The sequence below is a fragment of the Mus musculus genome, chromosome 7 (genome assembly GCF_000001635.26).
Source record: "Mus musculus strain C57BL/6J chromosome 7, GRCm38.p6 C57BL/6J".
NCBI classification, from domain to species: domain Eukaryota; kingdom Metazoa; phylum Chordata; class Mammalia; order Rodentia; family Muridae; genus Mus; species Mus musculus.
Window position 1 is genome coordinate 89,261,822 of NC_000073.6, and position 20,442 is coordinate 89,282,263.

The 20,442-nt window shown below is 39.5% G+C and overlaps 1 protein-coding gene across 7 annotated transcripts in view; it reads right to left on the reverse strand.

The window, feature by feature from the left end:
* The window catches only part of Tmem135 (transmembrane protein 135), a 264,682-nt gene that overhangs the window by 121,800 nt on the left and 122,440 nt on the right, over window positions 1-20,442 (reverse strand). For 5 of the 7 annotated variants that reach the window (NM_028343.5, XM_011241911.2, XM_030243017.1 and 2 more), the window contains one exon: window positions 18,146-18,179. The exons of the other annotated variants lie outside the window; for them this stretch is intronic. In NM_028343.5, coding sequence (NP_082619.3) covers window positions 18,146-18,179 — 34 coding nt within the window. The remainder of the gene's footprint in view (window positions 1-18,145; window positions 18,180-20,442) is intronic. 7 annotated transcript variants of the gene reach the window in all.

Here is a 20,442-nt window from a genome sequence, read left to right on the forward strand (position 1 = left end):
ACTCCTCTACTCTACCTGCATAGTAGAATAAATGCAATTATTAAAAGCATCTATCTGTTAAATCTTGAAAAGTGGTTTAGTTACAGTTATATAATATTTTAAACTCCTTGAAAGACATTTACAGTTTACATTACACCAATAACCACATATTCAATTCATTCAAACTACTACAATTATAAAAACAGAACACCAACTGCTTTTTTATCATTATATTATATGTCTATGCAAATAAAAAGACAAGAGAACTGGAGAGTTAAAACAAATGTGTCTCAAGTATGTAAATTAACTTTAATTCCTTAGGTATTACAAAACCATATTAAAATATAAGGATGTTTCTCTCAATATAAGGATGTTTTATGCCTTCATGGTATGTACTTTCCTAAAAATACAGACACTATCATCCATGCAATGAAGACTTCACAAACTAGACTATGACCATCATACAACAACAAAACCAAACAGTGGCTGACATGGCCCTGTGTGCTGTCAAGACTTGCCTGTGTTATTAAGTTTCTTTTCATGAGGCACTATTAGAAATTTATTTTAATTCCTTAGTAATTAAATTTTTCTTATACTATCAATAAAATACAAAAATCATAAGTTTTACAAACTAATGAGTAAGTAAAATGGTATGACCAAGATCACTGTACAGCCAGTAAGAGGTGGGAGCTAGACATCTTTCACAGAAACAGAACACTCAAGCAGCACTGGGAAGTACTGACAGGGCCTCCAAGTTCCCAGAGTAGCAAATTAGATGCAAGTAATTAGGTTATGTAGAAACTAGTAGGTGTCAGAGAGATAGCAGAATTGTGGTCTCTAGGCCCACACTGACATGCCTTCCCCTTGTCCTAGTCTGTCTTTTGGCCTGTATCAGGTTGCTGCTACATTTTCAGATATTAGAAACATTTTTATTATATTACTGTTTCTATTAATCATCTACCAAGAAAAATGATTACAAACCTAAGACAAGCCTCTGCTTACGTGGCCATTGCACATTTTTTAGCCAACATTTACTTTGTTCCTTCTCTATTTCTTAGCAAACATTTACTTTGTTTCTTCTATATTTCTTTAAATAAACAGTCCCTCATAAATACATGATCAAATTTCCTGAAAAGGAATGCTTGCTTGCGTAACTTTCTAGACTTTCATCCAATGACACATTAAATTGAAGTGGGGTTTTTTTTTTCATCTTCTTAATCACTTTTGGAGATTAAAAGATAGCTTACCTTGAGACACATTCTAAATGAACTACTACCTAAACTTTAAACCCAATATCCCTTAAATTTCTTCATTGTACAGCTTTATTAAACTAATGACAATGTAGCAGTACTAGAAACTCCAGAATCTAAGTACTACAAAATATATCTAAATAATTCCACAAGCAATAACCCATTTCCATTAAGTAATGTAATTAAGTGTTATCTTGCATTCTTACTGTTTCCATGGAAGTCTGCTAAGGCATCCCAATAAATACCACAAGGTAATACTGGTGGAGGAAAAAAATAACATATCCTCCTTCTCACATGTCATCTAGCAAATGATAAGCTAAACATATTATGAGTTATCCCTATATAAGTCCTACAAAATATCAGACATAGTGTTTTAAGATGTACATTCGTGTTTTTACCATTTTCTGCACATTTTTCCAAGGGGAGACTTTAGTATTATAATTTGTTTATTCAAGATAATAAAGAAGTTGCATTAAATTACAGAGTTTGTATCTCACCAAAAAGAGAATAAATATGACACATGCAAACCATTCTTCCATCTATAAAGTATTTAATATTTGAATCATTAGATATTGTATATTATAGCTATATCAAAATAGATAAATAAAAATCATAAGAGCACTAAGGAATATTATTAAGAGCTACAAAATAAGATGTTTTTAGGAATTTACTAGATGAATACATGAACATTAATTAAATAAGTTATTTTTCCATTTGGTTTAATCACATGATGGAAATAATTTAATCCGTAAATGTGTCAGCAGTTGTTTCCCTTTTAGACTGTGGTGGCATAAAATGATTTAATACACAGAGGTAAACCATGTTTCTGTCCCATGAGACTGCCTAAGGCTGATATACTGGTGCAAAACTTTTTAAACCACTGCTATTACATTCCAGAACCCCAGATATAACTTTAATTAAAGGCCATAAATGAAACAATCAAGTTCTATGCTGTGACTGTTTAAGAGTCATTTCTTGCTCTTACATATTTTTTTAGAAGTCTCAAGTGTTAAGGAATATTTAGACAGAATAGAGTAGCCTATATCAACCACTAACCCCTGCACCAATGCGTGAGATTTCTGAGCCTTATACATGACCCGTGGAAACTTAAATACTGCATATACCCCTCTGAGTAGTTTTCTTTATCTATGTACAAAATAAGAAAACCTGTCAGATCTATTTAACAGAGTTGTTTAGATATGTTAAACGCAAAAACATATAGTAAGAGCACGTTATAATGCAATAAATAAACTGGGTTATATTACCACGAAGCATAATACAATAAACAAGCACAAACTTCTCAGACCATTAGCATGACATTACAAAGGTAGGAGAGAAATCCGAAAGAATAAAAACAAATTTAAAAATTCTCATGTATTAAGCTGAACTTTTTCTCTTAATGCCCCCCCCCAAAAAAAACCCACATACCCTTCAATAGCATTTTGTGGATTCTTTAGGGACTGCAGGAGAGGGAAATAAAGAAGTAAACATAGCAGTAGTCCTTGTTACTGAGCATCACTTTCTAGTGCAGGCCTACACACCTTCCAAACTTGTGCTGAGGAGCAATGACTTGCTTTATCCAGATTTAGTAAAAGAACACGGGACTATAGAGATGAACATCTTAGTTCAAAAAAAGTACTGCACATCTTTAACATGCTGAAATCAGCAAACTGTTTGAAATATTAACCATGCATTATAAATCTGATTTTGCAATGCTAGCCACTTATGCATTATTTCTGCTTTGGTGTACTTTGGCATTTGAAGGTATAATAATATATGATACATAAGAGATATACATACATTATATAATCATATATAGTTGTGCAGATAGATAGATAGATAGATAGATAGATAGATAGATAGATAGATAGATAGATAGATAGAGACAGATATAGGTAGAGATATTCCTTTAAAAGCTTGTTGATCTGTAAATAAGCAAACATACTTTTTGTCCTTTTCTTACTCCAGGAAATGATTCCTTGCCTCAGTAACTCAGAAACATGAAGTTGGAACTGAAATTTGAATTCATCTGATGCCCAGCCATGCTCCTAACCACTTCAGTCTTTCCTGGTTGCTGTCATGTGAGTTGGGAAACCTCCTGTAACCTCCCACATATACTGCACCATCCCAATGAACATCCCAGAGAACTCTGCTATCCTTGAGAGACTTCCTCCATTCACAGCTCCAAGATTTCAAGGAGGCCATGAATGACCAATGCAGATGAACTGAATTAAGCCCATGTTTTCTCCGTAAGAAATAGAATGAATCTGCAGGTCTTTCGATGAGGCTACAATCTAACATGTAAAATGGAGTGCTTGCATAACCATTTTCCACACAAAAACTAGACTAAATAATCTGACAAACAGAAAGGGAGAGGTGTCAGGACATTAGAAAGGAGACACGAAAGGTCATCCTGCTGTTCATTCCTGTAAATTTATCCCAACATGGTCACTTCTTTATCTCATAACACAAAGGATTTAAAAGCCACCTGACATACAATAGAGTAACAATGACTAAATAACTAGCTTGGTATTTCAAAGTATTCCAAACCTATTACAAAAAGCTGGCTCTATTTTGCTGGAGCATGAAAAAACTCTAGGATACTACAGGAACTTTTGTTACTGTAAAAAATTAATAATAAAATTTTAACACCGTTGATCAGTTACAAGAATAAACTCCACAGTTAAAAGTATATTTTGATAAATTTTACACACACCTGTAAACCTGTGTTCACTATACACATAAACTATTAAGTTTCCTTTTAACTCTTCCTACCAACAGTACAGGGAAAAGAAAAGGTGACTCTTCCCTCACTCCCAAGGCCCAGGTCACAGGGTTCATGGGCTGTAGCAGTGAACCTCAATACTTCCAGTGACAAACGTATCAGGAAATGTGAAATGAACAAGTGAGACATTCATGTCCAGCAGCTAGTAGAAAGGTCTCTGGGCCTCCTGCTCTGAGAGGGAGAAGTACAGTCCAGTTAGGACCAGGACACCAAGTGGTACCCACAGTGATGAGGCGCTACAGCCCTCGCCCTTGTTTGGTGTGTTTTGCTATGTTATGATACAAAACCCAAAACTAGTCATCTGTACTGAACAGAAATTTATTGCCTCAATGGTCTAGGTGCTGGGAAGCTTCGCAACAGCTGGAGACAACTACAGAAAACACACACACAATGAAGAGTTGCGGAACAGCGTCCCAAGGGATTCCTCTATAAAATACTTCTGCATGAAAGGTTCAGAAAACATTGAAGAAAAGGGACTGGAAAGACTGTAAAAGCCAGAGGGTCAGGAAATAAGCTGCAAGAGTATATCTCCTAGGAATGTCAGAAGCTACATGCACAATGTATCACAACATAACTGCGTACACATGAGCTGGACAAGGGCAGCAACAACAGACATGACAGAGGCGGCAGAGTAAAGCCCACAAAGCCTGACTGAGGAAGCTGGGAGCAGAGGAGGGAGGTGCTCTTCCCAAGCCTGACTGAGGAAGCTGGGAGCTGAGGAGGGAGGTGCTCTTCCCAAGCCTGACTGAGGAAGCTGGGAGCTGAGGAGGGAGGTGCTCTTCCCAAGCCTGACTGAGGAAGCTGGGAGCTGAGGAGGGAGGTGCTCTTCCCAAGCCTGACTGAGGAAGCTGGGAGCTGAGGAGGGAGGTGCTCTTCCCAAGGGTTTCCAAAGCCAAATGGTCAGCCTTGAAAACAGACAGGGACATGACACAAATTGACCAGATTCTTTTTACATACACACATACACGTACACATAGTCACACATATACACATGCAGTAACAATTAGTGCAAAAAAAGAAAGACTGTACTGGAAGAGCAGGGAGGGGTATGTGAGGATTTGGAGGGAGAACGAGGAAGGAAAAAGTTATAAGTAAATTATAATCTCAAAAATTAAAAAGAACTGACATTGTCAAGGCCTTTTGGATACATCAGAGAGAGGACAAACAGACATACAGAGAGACAGCAAAGGGAACAAACACTCCATGAACCCACTCCTTCAGGGAGGCTCTAACCTACTGATGAAGGAAAGGCCCAGTGACCTAAACTCGTAGGTGGCCCATATCCTAACGGTGCCACGGGGGCAATTCAACAAACATTGCAACCCAACATGCTCCTTACCCTGTCGACAGAAACTGTTTCTCCACTGTTCTGTTTTGTTTTTTCCAGGTGGGGCAGGGTTTGGCTGTTTTGGGTTTTTGTCTTTCCTTTCTGACCTCATGTACTCTTTTTCTTTGTAATTTTTACTTATAGCCCATATACAATTCTTCTTTACATCTCCTCTTTTTTAAAAATATTCACGTATTTCACTTTAATGAGTTTCTTTACATTTCATCTTTTTCACTTTACATGCATTTTACCATCTTTCCACTCCAGGCAGAAAGCAAAGATATACAATGACTATATGTGATGATACATGCCCAATGGAAACATGCATTGTTATTTCACCACAGGTCCAGCTGACCCCAGAGTAAACTGCCAAGCCAGTCAGAATAGGTTTTCTACTAGCTTCAGATTTCAATCTCCACCCATAAAGTTCCTAGCATGATGAAATTATTCAAGCAGCCACACAGACCAGAAGCAGAAATCTCTTGGAATACAAAGTAAGGTTTGATCACATTCCAAAACACTTTACCCTCTTACTAGAAAACATGATCTAAAAATACCTACCCTCTTATTCTTTATTCATTCAACAGAGAATTTTTCATGAGTACGTGATTGCCTAAGCTTTAGTCACAATTATACATGAATCACCACCAAGCCTGATGACTTGTGTTCAATCCCCAGCCCCCACACAGTGGGATGTAAGGAACTGGAAAGGAAAGGAAAGGAAAGGAAAGGAAAGGAAAGGAAAGGAAAGGAAAGGAAAGGAAAGGAAAGGAAAGGGTTAAATTCTTGAGTTCATGGTGCAAACCACTGGATGGACGTTTGATGCACATGGCACAACAGGGAAGGCTTGGGGGAGCAATTTGAGATAATATTTGGGGGAGCAATTTGAGATAATATTCATCACTGCTTTTTTAGTTTCATCTTATTTCTTAGAGACCCATCTATCAAGTTTCTCTTAACTACTTCAGAATCTTTCTTGTATTTCTTTTTATATCTTCATGTGCCCCGCACATCTGATAATATTTGTTAAATTTAATTAAATTGAAGCAGTCTTACAACAAAACTTGTGTCAACATCTATAACCCTTATGTTTAAAATGTTAAATACAGATGCTTTAATCAAAGGCACTGCATGCTCACCATGCAAAAGCAAGGACTGTAGGAGTCTGCACACGCACACACACACACACACACACACACATATGTATATGCATCTTTATAGCTTTAAAATACACACACCACTAAACTACTGATGGCATAAATGAAATTATAAAGCAGTTTCCTTTTGAAAGTCACTCTAAATCACCATATGCTAACCAGGTGTTGTAAAACATGTCAGGTCTTCCTCTTCAGTTTAGATTAGTTCCAAGAAAAAGAATCTCAGACAGTAAATCTCCTCTATGAGTCCTTTTGGAAACTTCTTTATAACTTCACGTCTGAAATATTTTTCTTAGAATTAAACTAAAAATAAAGAATAAGACTTGACATTTCTTAAACACCTGATGCATATGATGATCTTGAAAGACTAGAAACCTTAGTCATCGGCACAACGATGTAATAAAGAAAACTCAAGTGCATGTAAGCAAAGCTCAGGAAGATCATGTGTTGTACAGTACAGTGTGGTGAAGCAGAATCTTAGCAGTGGCGCTCACGTGTATAACTGATTTTAGCATCAGAAAAACTTTCCATCATTTTACTTTTTGTGAAGAAGCCAGAGAAAATACTTGATTATTTATTTTATAATTTTAATATGCCTTTTATTAATCTGACCTTTGACAAATATTTTACTGTCAATTTGGCAATCTAAAAAACAGTATTTTTAAGTATATGTTAAATAATATATGAGAATTAAACAAATATTAGTTCTATTGATGTAAGGCTATATTTAATGCTTATTATTAAAGCCACACAAACTTGTATTTTAGCAACTGAAACTTACTGGGAAGAATTTTGTTAGTACTAAGATTAGCTACATGGGTGCTCACAAAGAACATTTCTACAATGCAAATGTCAACAGAAACAACCCTGTGCTAAAACTAAAACATCAGCAGAGATATCCCAGGCACAGAATTCACATCTCTTTACCTATCACCTGCAGCACCACTTCAAACACAGCAATCAGCATTTAGAACCAAATGCTTAATACAAGCACTCTCGTGAATAATTAAGACATCACATAGCACGCTGTACTTTAGTGGTTTTGTAGACTAGCTAAAATTAATTAACTTGCAGATGCTCAATGTTTCTCATTCTTCCTCTTTGCCCCAACCTTTAGACAAAATTTAGTAACACGCAGGAAGATAAAACTTCAGTCTCTAGGTTAACAGTAATATATTTATGACACAGATATTTTCATGGCCTTCTTCTCCAAAGTTCAAAGTAGAAAGGTGATCACCAGCTTTTAGTATTTACAATCTTTTAATCAAAATATCACACTAGCATAGGTTTGGTGTAGCAAGCTTTGGAATAAATCCCTCCTGTAAATTATTCTTTGTGATGACCAAACACTTCATCTACCAAATCCACTCAGCAGTACCTGCCATGTGCATCTCCAGTCAGAGTACAGCCATGTCCAAAGCTTACATCAAACTTAAATGTCCAGATGGGAAGTCAGTAAGACAGAAAGGCAAAAACAAAAAACAAAAACAAAAACTCAAAATGTTGACAAAGTCCATGGGGAAACAAATAAAATGCACGTGCTGGGCTGTGCACATGTGGGGACTGTTACTCGATGCGGAACAGAGATGCCAGACCTTACAACTGTGACACTTCAGCATAGTATCAAAGAAGGAAACAGCAAGTTGTACAAATATACTGGAGACTAGGAAGAGCTGATACCAAGGTCCCACAGAGGGGGTTGCCTGTCATGTTTCGCTAGAGTGGGCAGAATGGAGGAAGCAGAAAGAGCACTGGGAGGGTAAGAAGAAGAAGCGTATAGAACCCTTTCAACCTTTCACAGAACCCTTCCAAGTCTTAAGAAAACAACTTCGTAATTTGCTTAAAGTCATATATTTTCACAAAATCTGCAAAACTATGGTATTTTAACCACAAAATGTTAAATCACTAACATTATATTTTGATTTACATGTCATACTGCACTTTTTTGTGAACAACACAGACATTTCGGGATTAACTACTGCTAGTTCAGTTCAGGACATATTTTCATAGAGATTATCAAAATGCATTCATATTCATTTATTTTCCAGTTGCTTCCAGCTACAGACAACTGATTGCTAGTGGTCCATAAAAGTACACTTTCCACGAATACTCTCCTACTGACTGCTCCAAGTTACCATGCCATAAAAGGAGAGAAGGCTAAGAAGCCATACTAACATGGAGGACTACCCTAAGCAGCCCAGCCCAGACACTGCAGATAAGGAGAGAAGGCTAAGAAGCCATACTAACATGGAGGACTACCCTAAGCAGCCCAGCCCAGACACTGCAGATAAAGGGAAGAGGAAGAATAAACACAGACCAGGGCTATTTTTAACAAGTTCTCTTTGCAAAAAGGAACTACTTGGCTGTTGTTTATAGTGCATGGTGGTGGTGGGGGGTTGGGTGTTCAAGTATACAGTGTGTGTGTGTGTGTGTGTGTGTGTGTGTGTGTGTGTGTGTGTGTGGTTGGTGTTCATGGACACTGAGTATGAGGTGGGGGTTGGATAGCTTTCTGAGAAAGAAACATGGTTCTGAATTAGGAGTTCCCAGGCTATAGTTTACTTTGATACTATGCAAACGTATCCATAAAACAAGCCCTCTGGTAGGCATAAGGTAGGTACCCAGAAACAGATGATGATGTGCTGGCTCTGAAGCCAGTGGAAAAGCAACTAAAAATAACTCCTTTGTCCCTTCACCTCAGGTCATCCATCTCTTACATATAAACAGAAAAGTCCACATAGATGCACCCCTTTTGCTTGTTGCTCAGATAGGGTCTCTCTGTACATCAGGCTCGCCTTGACTGCATGGTTATCTTCTTGTTACAGTCTCCCAAGCACAGGGATTAGAGGTACAAAGCACCTTAGTGAACTTCTATTACAGAGAGTTTCATTTACAATGCTAGTTCTGAATTGTAAGAACTCCAATTCTGGGTCAGAGATCCCTCAGTGATTAAGGAAGTTCCTATCCCAGATGTAGTGGCTCGTGACTTTAATTCGAAAACTTGGGAGGCAGAGGCAGTCAGATGCCTGAATTCAAGGCCAGCCTGGTCTACAGAGCCAAAATTACTCTGAGAAACCCTCTCTGGAAAAGAAATAAAAATTGAAAGAAAGAAAAACACCAAACCAAAGAAACAAAACCATATTCTTCAGCCTGAGCTGAGTCCAGCTCTGGTACCCACATCAAGTCATAGTGACCCATGACCTCCTAGAATTCCAGCTCTACGGGGTTTGATGCTGTCTTTCTGGCCTCTGTGGACACTATCACACATGTGGCATAAACATGTAAATAAAAACCAATCTGAAAAAAAAAATGCCAAGTCCAATAAAGGGCAGAGGTAATGGGAAAGAAATGTATGGAAGGCACTGAGCCAGAAGGCAAAGGTTCTTCCCAATATCAGACATTGGAAGTGATACAGAGAGAACCAGGTGTTGATCGAGACTATGAAAGCTAGAGGATACTGGGCAGATGTCAAACAGATCCTAAGAGAACACAAATGCCAGCCCAGGCTACTATACCCAGCAAAACTCTCAATCACCATAGAGAAAGAAAACAAAATATTCCATGACAAAACCAAAGTTATACAATATCTTTCCACAAATCCAGCCCTACAAAGAATAATAGATGGAAAACATCAACACAAGGAGTGAAACTACACCCTAAAAGAAGCAAGAAAGTAATCTTTCAACAAACCCACACAAACATAATTCCACCTCTAACAAGAAAATTAACAGGAAGTAACAAACACTTTTCCTTAATATTTCTTAATATGAAAATTAATATTATTAACATATTCTAATCGAATGAAATTCAAAAATATGAAGAATTAGAAATGTACTGGCTGTCATCCCATGGTCTCTCTAATTTGGTAATGGGAGAAACAGGTCCAATACTGTACAGTCCATATACACTTTCTGCTTGTTTGTACATGACAGCGTCTTGCTCTGTGCCACATAATGGTCTTGAAATCATGCTTCTCCTATCTCAGCCTTTCTATCAGTAGGATTGTTTATGTGATGTCTTTACACTATACAATGGTTTTCAGGACAGCTTACATAATTCAAATTGATTTATACAGTCAAAAGAAATATAGACAATTAATTTGGAAGGTGGCTTATAAGAGAATAACAAAGAGTGAGACTGGAGGCTTTGCTTGATATTTATGATTATTGTATCAATTTTAAAGAAGAGGAATTTATAGGTTACTCTTATTTTGGGGTTTTTTGGTTTGGTTTGGTTTGGTTTGGTTTGGTTTGGTTTGGTTTGGTTTTTTTGAGACAGGGTTTCTCTGTGTAGCCTTGGCTGTCCTGGAACTCACTCGGCAGATCAGGCTGGCTTCGAACTCTGAAACTCTGAAATCCACCTGCCTCTGCCTCCCAAGTGCTGGGATTAAAGGCGTGCACCACCACACCCAGATTATGTTACTCTTATTCTGAGATGACTGTGTTTCAAAATCATCACAGCCAATGAACCAGAATCTTACCCTCACCTAACATCTGTACCACCCTCCAAGCATAGCCACTGTTCATTGAAACAGCTGATGGATGACTTCATGGGTAGACCATCTTAATACACACACCATTTCTTAAATAAATGCAACCTATTCCCTGCGGGCTGAGAATGAGGACAATCACTCAAGTCAAATAGCTTTGACTGTAGCAGGCAATGTGTGTTTACAATTCATTCCTTGGGGCAGCAGAACTGTCAACTCTTAGCTTATCTACTATGGAGGTAAAATCTTTTGGTGATGTGAGGGACATTCAAGTACGCCTTATTACAACAAACTTCAATGTCCAAAAACTGTTCTTATTTTGTGTTTGTACTACAGTGTTGGGAGCCGCCCCCACATTCGCCGTCACAAGATGGCGCTGACAGCTGTGTTCTAAGTGGTAAACAAATAATCTGCGCATGTGCCAAGGGTATTTCTCCACCCCATGTACTCTGCCTTCCCCGTGGCAACAACTCGGCCATGGGCTGCAGCCAATCAGGGAGTGATACGTCCTAGGCGAAGGATAACTCTCCTAAAGAGGGACGGGGTTTCGCTTTCGTTTTGGGGGCTTGGGGCTTGCACGCTTGCCCCTGAAGATGTAAGCAATAAAGTTTTGCCGCAGAAGATTCTGGTTTGTTGTGTTCTTCCTGGCCGGTCGTGAGAAAGCGTGCAAGAGTTGGTGCCGAAATCCGGGACGAGAAAACCCGGGACGAGAAGACCTGAGACGAGAAATCCTGGGACGAGAAAACCCCGGGACGGAATTTACCATCACCGGCGCAAGGAAGATCCCTCATTCCGGAACCAGAACTGCGGGTTATGGTAATGAAGGTTCCCGTAAAACAGACTGTTGAGAAGGATTCAACTGCGTGAATTCAGAACTCTTCAGCTGGGGAACGGTGGTAATAAAGTGTTCCCACAACACAGACTGTTGAGAAGGATTCAACTGCGTGAATTCAGAACTCTTCAGCTGGGGAACAGGGTACCCGTAAGTATAGCTTTACAAGGTAAGTCTGGTCTTGAACTTTCTAACGAAATTCAAGACAGTCTATCAGAAGTAAAGTGGGAAATAGCTTTACAAGGTACGCCTGGCCTTGAACTTTCTAACGAAATTCAAGACAGTCTATCAGAAGTAAAGTGGGAAATAGCTTTACAAGGTAAGTCTGGTCTTGAACTTTCTAACGAAATTCAAGACAGTCTATCAGAAGTAAAGTGGGAAATAGCTTTACAAGGTACGCCTGGCCTTGAACTTTCTAACGAAATTCAAGACAGTCTATCAGAAGTAAAGTGGGAAATAGCTTTACAAGGTATGTTTGGCCTTGAACTTTTTCTAGTGTTAGGAGCCTTTTTGTTCTTTTTCACATGTTATCAAGTGATAAAGATAGGGCTGAAAATTCTGGATGAAATTCAGGGCAATCTATCAGAAGTAAAGCGGGGAGAGAGAGTAGGAGCAAAGAGAAAATATGGTACACAAACTAAGTATACAGGCCTTTCCAAGGGTCTTGAACCCGAGGAAAAGTTAAGGTCAGGTAAGAATACCTGGGGAGAGATTGGAAGGAAGGAGAAGGAAAAAGAAAAGAAAAAAGATCAATCAGCGGAGGTTTCTAGGAGAAGGAGCCTATACTCATCACTAGGTGAGTTCAAGGAGCCAGTTCTTAGTAGTTCTGAATCAGATGAAAAGGCTATTAGGGCCTGGAAGGCGCTCTCCCGAGCAGGTGAAGCCACTGGACAACTAACAAAGATCGTCCAGGGACCTTAGGAGTCCTTCTCAGATTTTGTGGCCAGTATGACAGAGGCAGGCTCTTGCAGCCTACAAGGTCTTATTGTCCACCCTGGAGTTGTAGATCAGGATTATAAAGGGGAACTTCAGGTTCTCTGTTCTTGTCCTCAAGTTGTCTTTTCTATATCACAAGGGGACAGAATAGCTCAACTAATAATTTTGCCAAGCCTACATGGCTGTTTTTCCTTCCTCTGGTATTCCTCGAGCCGCCAGAGGGATTGGTTCTACTGAAAATAATTCTGATTACTTAATAATGCCTTTAGATTGTTGTCAAATTTTATCTATTCATGTAGGGGTAAACTCTCGTGGCGTCAGGCCATTACAGGTCTGGCAAATGGATGTCACGCATATTTCCTCCTTTGGGAGAAATCAATATTTACATGTTTCTATTGACACCTGCTCTGGTGTAATGTTTGCCACACCTTTAACAGGTGAAAAAGCCTCACATGTGATTCAACATTGTCTTGAGGCATGGAGTGCTTGGGGGAAACCCAAACTCCTTAAGACTGATAATGGACCAGCTTATACATCTCAAAAATTCCAGCAGTTCTGCCGTCAGATGGACGTGACCCACCTAACTGGACTTCCATACAACCCTCAAGGACAGGGTATTGTTGAGCGTGCGCATCGCACCCTCAAAGCCTATCTAATAAAGCAGAAGAGGGGAGTCGAGACTCTACCCCGAGTACCAAGAGTGTCTGTATCTATGGCACTCTTTACACTCAATTTTTTAAATATTGATGCTCATGGCCATACTGCGGCTGAACGTCATTGTTCAGAGCCAGATAGGCCCAATGAGATGGTTAAATGGAAAAATGTCCTTGATAATAAATGGTATGGCCCGGATCCTATTTTGATAAGATCCAGGGGAGCTATTTGTGTTTTCCCACAGAATGAAGACAACCCATTTTGGATACCAGAAAGACTCACCCGAAAAATCCAGACTGACCAAGGGAATACTGATGTCCCTCGTCTTGGTGATGTCCAGGGCGTCAATAACAAAGAGAGAGCAGCGTTGGGAGATAATGTCGACATTTCCACTCCCAATGCCGGTGATGTATAATGCTCAAGTATTCCCCTGCTTTTTACCACTAACTAGGGACTGGGTTTGGCCTTGATTCAGACAGCCTTGGCTCTGTCTGGACAGGTCCAGACGACTGACACCATTAACACTTTGTCAGCCTCAGTGACTACAGTCATAGATAAACAGGCCTCAGCTAATGTCATGATACAGGGTGGTCTCATGCTGGTTAATCAACTCATAGATCTTGTCCAGAAACAACTAGGTGTATTATGGCAAATAGCTCAGCTGGGATGTGAACAAAAGTTTCCGGGATTGTGTGTTACTTCCATTCAGTATGAGAAATTTACTAGGGCAGCTAATTTGTCAAAAAGTCTTTCTCAGTATATGTTACAGAATTGGACGGCTGAATTTGAACAGACCCTTCGGGAATTGAGACTTCAGGTCAACTCCACGCGCTTGGACCTGTCCCTGACCAAAGGATTACCCAATTGGATCTCCTCAGCATTTCCCTTCTTTAAAGAATGGGTGGGATTGATATTATTTGGAGATACACTTTGCTGTGGATTAGTGTTGCTTCTTTGGTTGGTCTGTAAGCTTAAGGCCTAAACTAGGAGAGACAAGGTGGTTATTGCCCAGGCACTTGCAGCTCTAGAACATGGTGCTTCCCCTGATATATAGTTATCTATGCTTAAGCAATAGGTCGCTGGCCACTCAGCTCTTGCACACCACGAGGCTAGTCTCATTGCACGGGATAGAGTGAGTGTGCTTCAGCAGCCCGAGAGAGTTGCACGGCTAAGCACTGCAGTAGAAGGGCTCTGCGGCATATATGAGCCTATTCTAGGGAGACATGTCATCTTTCAAGAAGGTTGAGTGTCCAAGTGTCCTTCTCTCCAGGTAAAACGACACGGGAGCAGGTCAGGGTTGCTCTGGGTAAAAGCCTGTGAGCCTAAGAGCTAATCCTGTACATGGCTCCTTTACCTGCACACTGGGTATTTGACCTCTATCTCCACTCTCATTAATATGGGTGGCCTATTGCTCTTATTAAAAGGAAAGGGGGAGATGTTGGGAGCCGCCCCCACATTCGCCGTCACAAGATGGCGCTGACAGCTGTGTTCTAAGTGGTAAACAAATAATCTGCGCATGTGCCAAGGGTATTTCTCCACCCCATGTACTCTGCCTTCCCCGTGGCAACAACTTGGCCATGGGCTGCAGCCAATCAGGGAGTGATACGTCCTAGGCGAAGGATAACTCTCCTAAAGAGGGATGGGGTTTCGCTTTCGTTTTGGGGGCTTAGGGCTTGCACGCTTGCCCCTGAAGATGTAAGCAATAAAGTTTTGCCGCAGAAGATTCTGGTTTGTTGTGTTCTTCCTGGCCGGTCGTGAGAAAGCGTGCAAGACTACAGTAAGAGCCAAAATTTTAAGCTCTACTAAAAACAAAACAAACTAACAAACACAAAGACTTTGTCTATTTATATTCATTAAAAAAACTAATAGTGATATATTATTTTAAAATATACAGTTAATATATTTGGAGTTTTTAAAAATTATATTAAAAAAACATATTTTTTCAGTATTCCTGTAAACAAACATCTACATAAGGCTGTTCAATTGATTGTTGTTTTATATCAAACAACTTTTATAATACTCATTTTTATTGTTATAATATTTTACAAATTTTAAAGCATATGATAAAAAAACAAAAGGTCTTGCAGGTTTTGAAGGGGGGAGGGCTCTCTGAGAGGAGTTGGGGTACAAAAGGGAAAGAAGAATGTGATGTAAGTCTATTTACTCAAAATATGTTTTTAAATGTTAACAAATTCAGATAAATTGAAATTTTGTATCTGTTTTCATCATAATGCAATAAAACTTAAAGGAAAAAATGAATAGATACAGAAAATGTGGATCATTTACACAGTAGAATACTATTCAGCTAGTAAAAAGGAGGACATTATGAACTTTGCAGGAAAATAGATGGAACTAGAATATATTGTCCTGAGAGAGATAACCCAGAACCAAAAGGACATACATGGTACATAGTCACTGATAAGTGCACATCAGCCACAAAGTACAGAATGCTTATGATATAACTCACAGACCAAATGAAGTTTAGCAAGAAGAAAGGCCCAAGTGAGGATGCTTCAATCCCACTTAGAAGAGGGAACAAAATAATCATGGGAGGCAGAGAGGAGGAACCTGGGTGGGTGAATGGAGGGAAACAGAAAAGGGGGCAGGATCTGGCGTGGGGGAAGACATGAGAGAAGCCCAGAGAGCCAGGAGAATGAATGGAAATATGCAGCTGTGGAGGTTGGGGACTGGGAGGACCTCTAGAAAGTCCCAGAGACCTGGGACATGAGAGGCTCCCAGGACTAAATGGGGATGACCTTGGCCAAAATGCCCAACAGTTGGGAGATGGAACTTGAAGAGACCACCTCCAGTAGATAGACATGGCCCTCAATAGAGGGATGGGACCACCCACCTACCTTCAAAATTTTTGACCCCGAGTTGTTCCTGTTTAAAAGAAATGCAGGTATGTATCAAAAGATGGCCTAGGCGGCCATCACTGGAAAGAGAGGCCCATTGGACTTGCAAACTTTATATGCCCCAGTACAGGGGAACGCCAGGGCCAAAAAAGGGGAGTGGGTGGGTAGGGGAGTGGGGGTGGGTGGCTATGGGGGACTTTTGGTACAGCATTGGAAATGTAAATGAGCTAAATACCTAATAAAAAATGGAAAAAAGAAAAGAAAAGAAAAGAAAAGAAAAGAAAAGAAAAGAAAAGAAAAGAAAAGAAAAGAAAAGAAAAGAAAAGAAATGCAGGGACAAAATCTGGAGAGAGACTGTAGCAAAGGACATTGTACTGGCTAGTTTTGTGTCAACTTGACACCGCTGGAGTTATCAGTTATCAAAGAAAGGAGCTTCAGTTGAGGAAATGCCTCCATGAGATCCAACTGTAAGGCATTTTCTCAATTAGTGATCAAGGGGGAAGGGCCCCTTGTGGGTGGGACCTCTCTGGGCTGGTAGTTCTGGGTTCTATAAGAGAGCAGGCTGAGCAAGCCAGGGGAGGCAAGCCAGTAAAGAACATCCCTCCATGGCCTCTGCATCAGGTCCTGCTTTCTGACCTGCTTGAGTTCCAGTCCTGACTTCCTTGGTGATGAACAGCAGTACGGAAGTGTAAGCCGAATAAACCCTTTCCTCCCCAATTTGCTTCTTGGTCATGATGTTTGTGCAGGAATAGAAACCCTGACTAAGACAGCCATCAAGTGACCGGCCCAACTTGGGATCCATCCCATGGGCAGGCACCACTCTGGCATTATTCCCGATACAGTGTTAAACTTGCAGACAGGAGCCTAGCATGGCTGTCCCCTGAGAGGCTCTGTCAGCAGCTGACTGGACTGAGGTTGGAGACTCCTATGGAAGAGTTAGGGGAAGGACTGAAGGAGCTGAAGGGGATTGCAACCCCATTGGAAGAACAACAATATAAACTAACCCAGACCCCCTCAAAGCTTCCAGGAACTCAGCTACCAACCATAGAGCATATATGGGCTGGTCTGACGCCTGGAACTTATGCAGCAGAGGACTGCAGTGTCTGGCCTCAGTGGGAGAGGATATACCTAATCATCTTGTAGAGATTGATGCCCAGGGGAAGATGGATGCGAGGGGGGCTGGGAATGCCCTCTCGCAGGCAAAAGGGAGAAGGGATGGGATGAAGAACTCTGGAAGGGTCGACCAGAAAGGGGGGCAGGCAACCTTTGGACTGTAAGTAAATAAAATAATTTAATTTTAAAAAAGAAAGAAAAATGCTATGACAAGGTTAAGTGGTGAACATGCAACAGCATCTGGATTATGTGTGCACTGTGATAGTGCGTGGCACTGGTTTCACTCCTGCAGTCTTGGGGACTGAGATGATTATGCTATCACACTCGGGTTTTAATGTAAAAGGTTCATCATGAGAACTCATCCCTAACTCATTTCTCCCATTAAAACAACAGCACAGGCAGAGTAGGAAATTAAACGGGGTGAGAGAGCTGGATATACAGGTACAAACTTGTAACCAATCAAAGACTTGAAGCTAGAAAAGAAGAATGCCAAAGGGCAGATGGCAGTGAGTTGATTCTGTTCTCAAATAAGTGAAAGTCCCTGACAGAAACCAATGAAGTGGTATCAGGTTCTCCCAGCCATTCAACACTAGCCTAGCCATTGAAATATACAGGAAATGCTCAAATTCAAGTTTTTCCTTCTTCCATTAAAAGAAAGAAAAAAAGAAAGAAAAGAAACGGAAAGAAAGAAAACCCTTTGGAAAAAATTTTTTTTTAATTTAGAAAAAAGAAAAACAAAACAAAAAAACAAAAAAAAACCCCTTTACTTACCAAGTTGGCCATATAAATTGTGAGCAGCCCTCTCCTGTAAATAATTTTTAAAAAAAGAAAGATTAAGCTTTGATCTGACTTTTTAATCACTTTACCATTATCAAAAAATCTATCAAAAGGAATTATCAGGAGTCTAAAACCACACTAATACTAACATATTAGCAAATTGTGTTGTGTTATCCTTTGAATGTGCTGAGCTGATCCTATTGATTCTCTAGGTCATTCTAGTAATATAAGAAGTCATAATAAGATTCTACTTGTTTGTCATTAAATATCTTAAGTTAATATTGCTTTGTTATTAGAAAATAACAACAATGTTTCTCCTTTTTGAGATGGAGTCCCTATTGGTTAGGCTGGTCTCAAATGTCTAGATTCAAGCAGCCCTATAGAATAGCTGGTATTTCTGACACACTTGCTATATCCTGATTGTGCTAGGGGATCCATAATTCAGTAAGAAGACATTCTAAGGGATTTACCTTGCCAAAAAGTCAAGGCCAGAGCAATTCAAATGCAATGTTATCAAAACATTAGATTATCTTGTTATTTTGTACAAAAGAAACTGTGCAATTTGTTCATAAGAAACTACAATGCATTTGTAACTGATTACAAACCCTCCCATTTATCACATTACTAAGTAATTATTAAGTAAGTAGACATGTGAGAAGGAGAACAAAAGTTCTCTAAATACAGCTACAGAAAAAAATATTTTTATCAAACACATTTAATGAGACCTCAGGTCAAGTCTCAAAGATAATGGCAGCTCTTAAATTACTTTCTTTTAGTGCATTTGAGAAATTAAAAAAAAAATTCTGTTCTCTAAAGAAAAGGTCTCATGCTTTGGTAAGAGTTCAGGAGTGCAAATAATAAGCAGAAAATTCAAAATCTCACTGAGATCTGAACGACAAGCACTTTCAGGACTCAGAGGAAAAGTACTTCATATATAAAACAAGTTGCTAGCATCCATCACCTTCATGTAAATATCATGCCAGGCTTACATATCAATATTACACATGCAATTATATATGTAATATAATAGATGCAGTTGTATCATAATCATATGCATTCTTGACTATTATTTAAAAATAGCTAAGATTAATATTTCCAAAGCTACACACAGGCAATATGGCTTAAGACTTATAAAATAAACTTAGGAAACCAGAGTTCTAGTTTTATTCCCTTGTATCTTACCACTAAAATGAAAAAAAAAACAGAATTATATATTTGCTCACCATTTGTTAAACATAAAATTGTCTAAAGAAAAATTAATTATCCACTCATATTTTGGTAGAAATCAGCCTAACTGGACTTAAGACCTGCTGACAGGAAAGAAATCTTGCCTGGTACTAGAAACCTAACCAACACCCAGGGCTAGTAAGGTCAACCATCTTGGGGGAGAACATACTACAACCACATTACTAAACCAGCTTAATTCCTAACTGCATTCTAAACATTTTCTCTCATACCTACAGATCAGTGTGGCTCTCACCCTTCATCAAAGAAGCTACTATTTTTAATAGATGGAGACCATCACAGAACACTGGTCAAAATGCAGAGAAAAAAGTAAATGGTACCAAGCCTCAGTGGATACATTAACAATACAATTCCTGCCCTTAAATCCAGGGAATATCATGGAAAAGGGGGCAGAGAGACTATAAAAGACAGAGAAACAGAAAAGCTACTATAAATGACAGACATATTTCATCCATAATACCCCAACAATATTGCAGACTGAACAAGACCCAAGTAAAGCCAATTCCAATAGAGTAATGAGGAGGGGAAACTCTCACATGACCTCACCCCATAGACAAAGAACTACAGGCAAATTAGAACTGTTGACAGAGGGAGGATTAGTCTCCACCAGGAATGGGAATTTGTTAGCCAATACCAACTCGTCAACCTTAAAAGTATATACATATAAGCAATGCTAAACAAATTCAGCAGGTTCGTGGGGGGGGGGGGGGGTAACTAACAAGTAAGGGAAAAAAGGCCATAAATTTGGGGTGGAGGGTGCGTTAGGGAAGGTTACAGGAGGGGAGAAATGGTGTTTTTATAATTGCATCATCAACATGTAAAATGTGACCAGTCGACCTAAGGGTAAGGATAGCAGCATTCTCATACACTTATGAACTCAAGCATGTTGCCTCCTTAGCTGCTGCAAATGTTCCTCAGCAAAATAAGACACACACACACACACACACGTGTACATGTGTGTGTATGTATGTGTATGTATATATGAATCACTGGTGAGCCAGAAAGATGGTTCATAAGGTAGAGGTACCAGGTATCAATCCTGACAA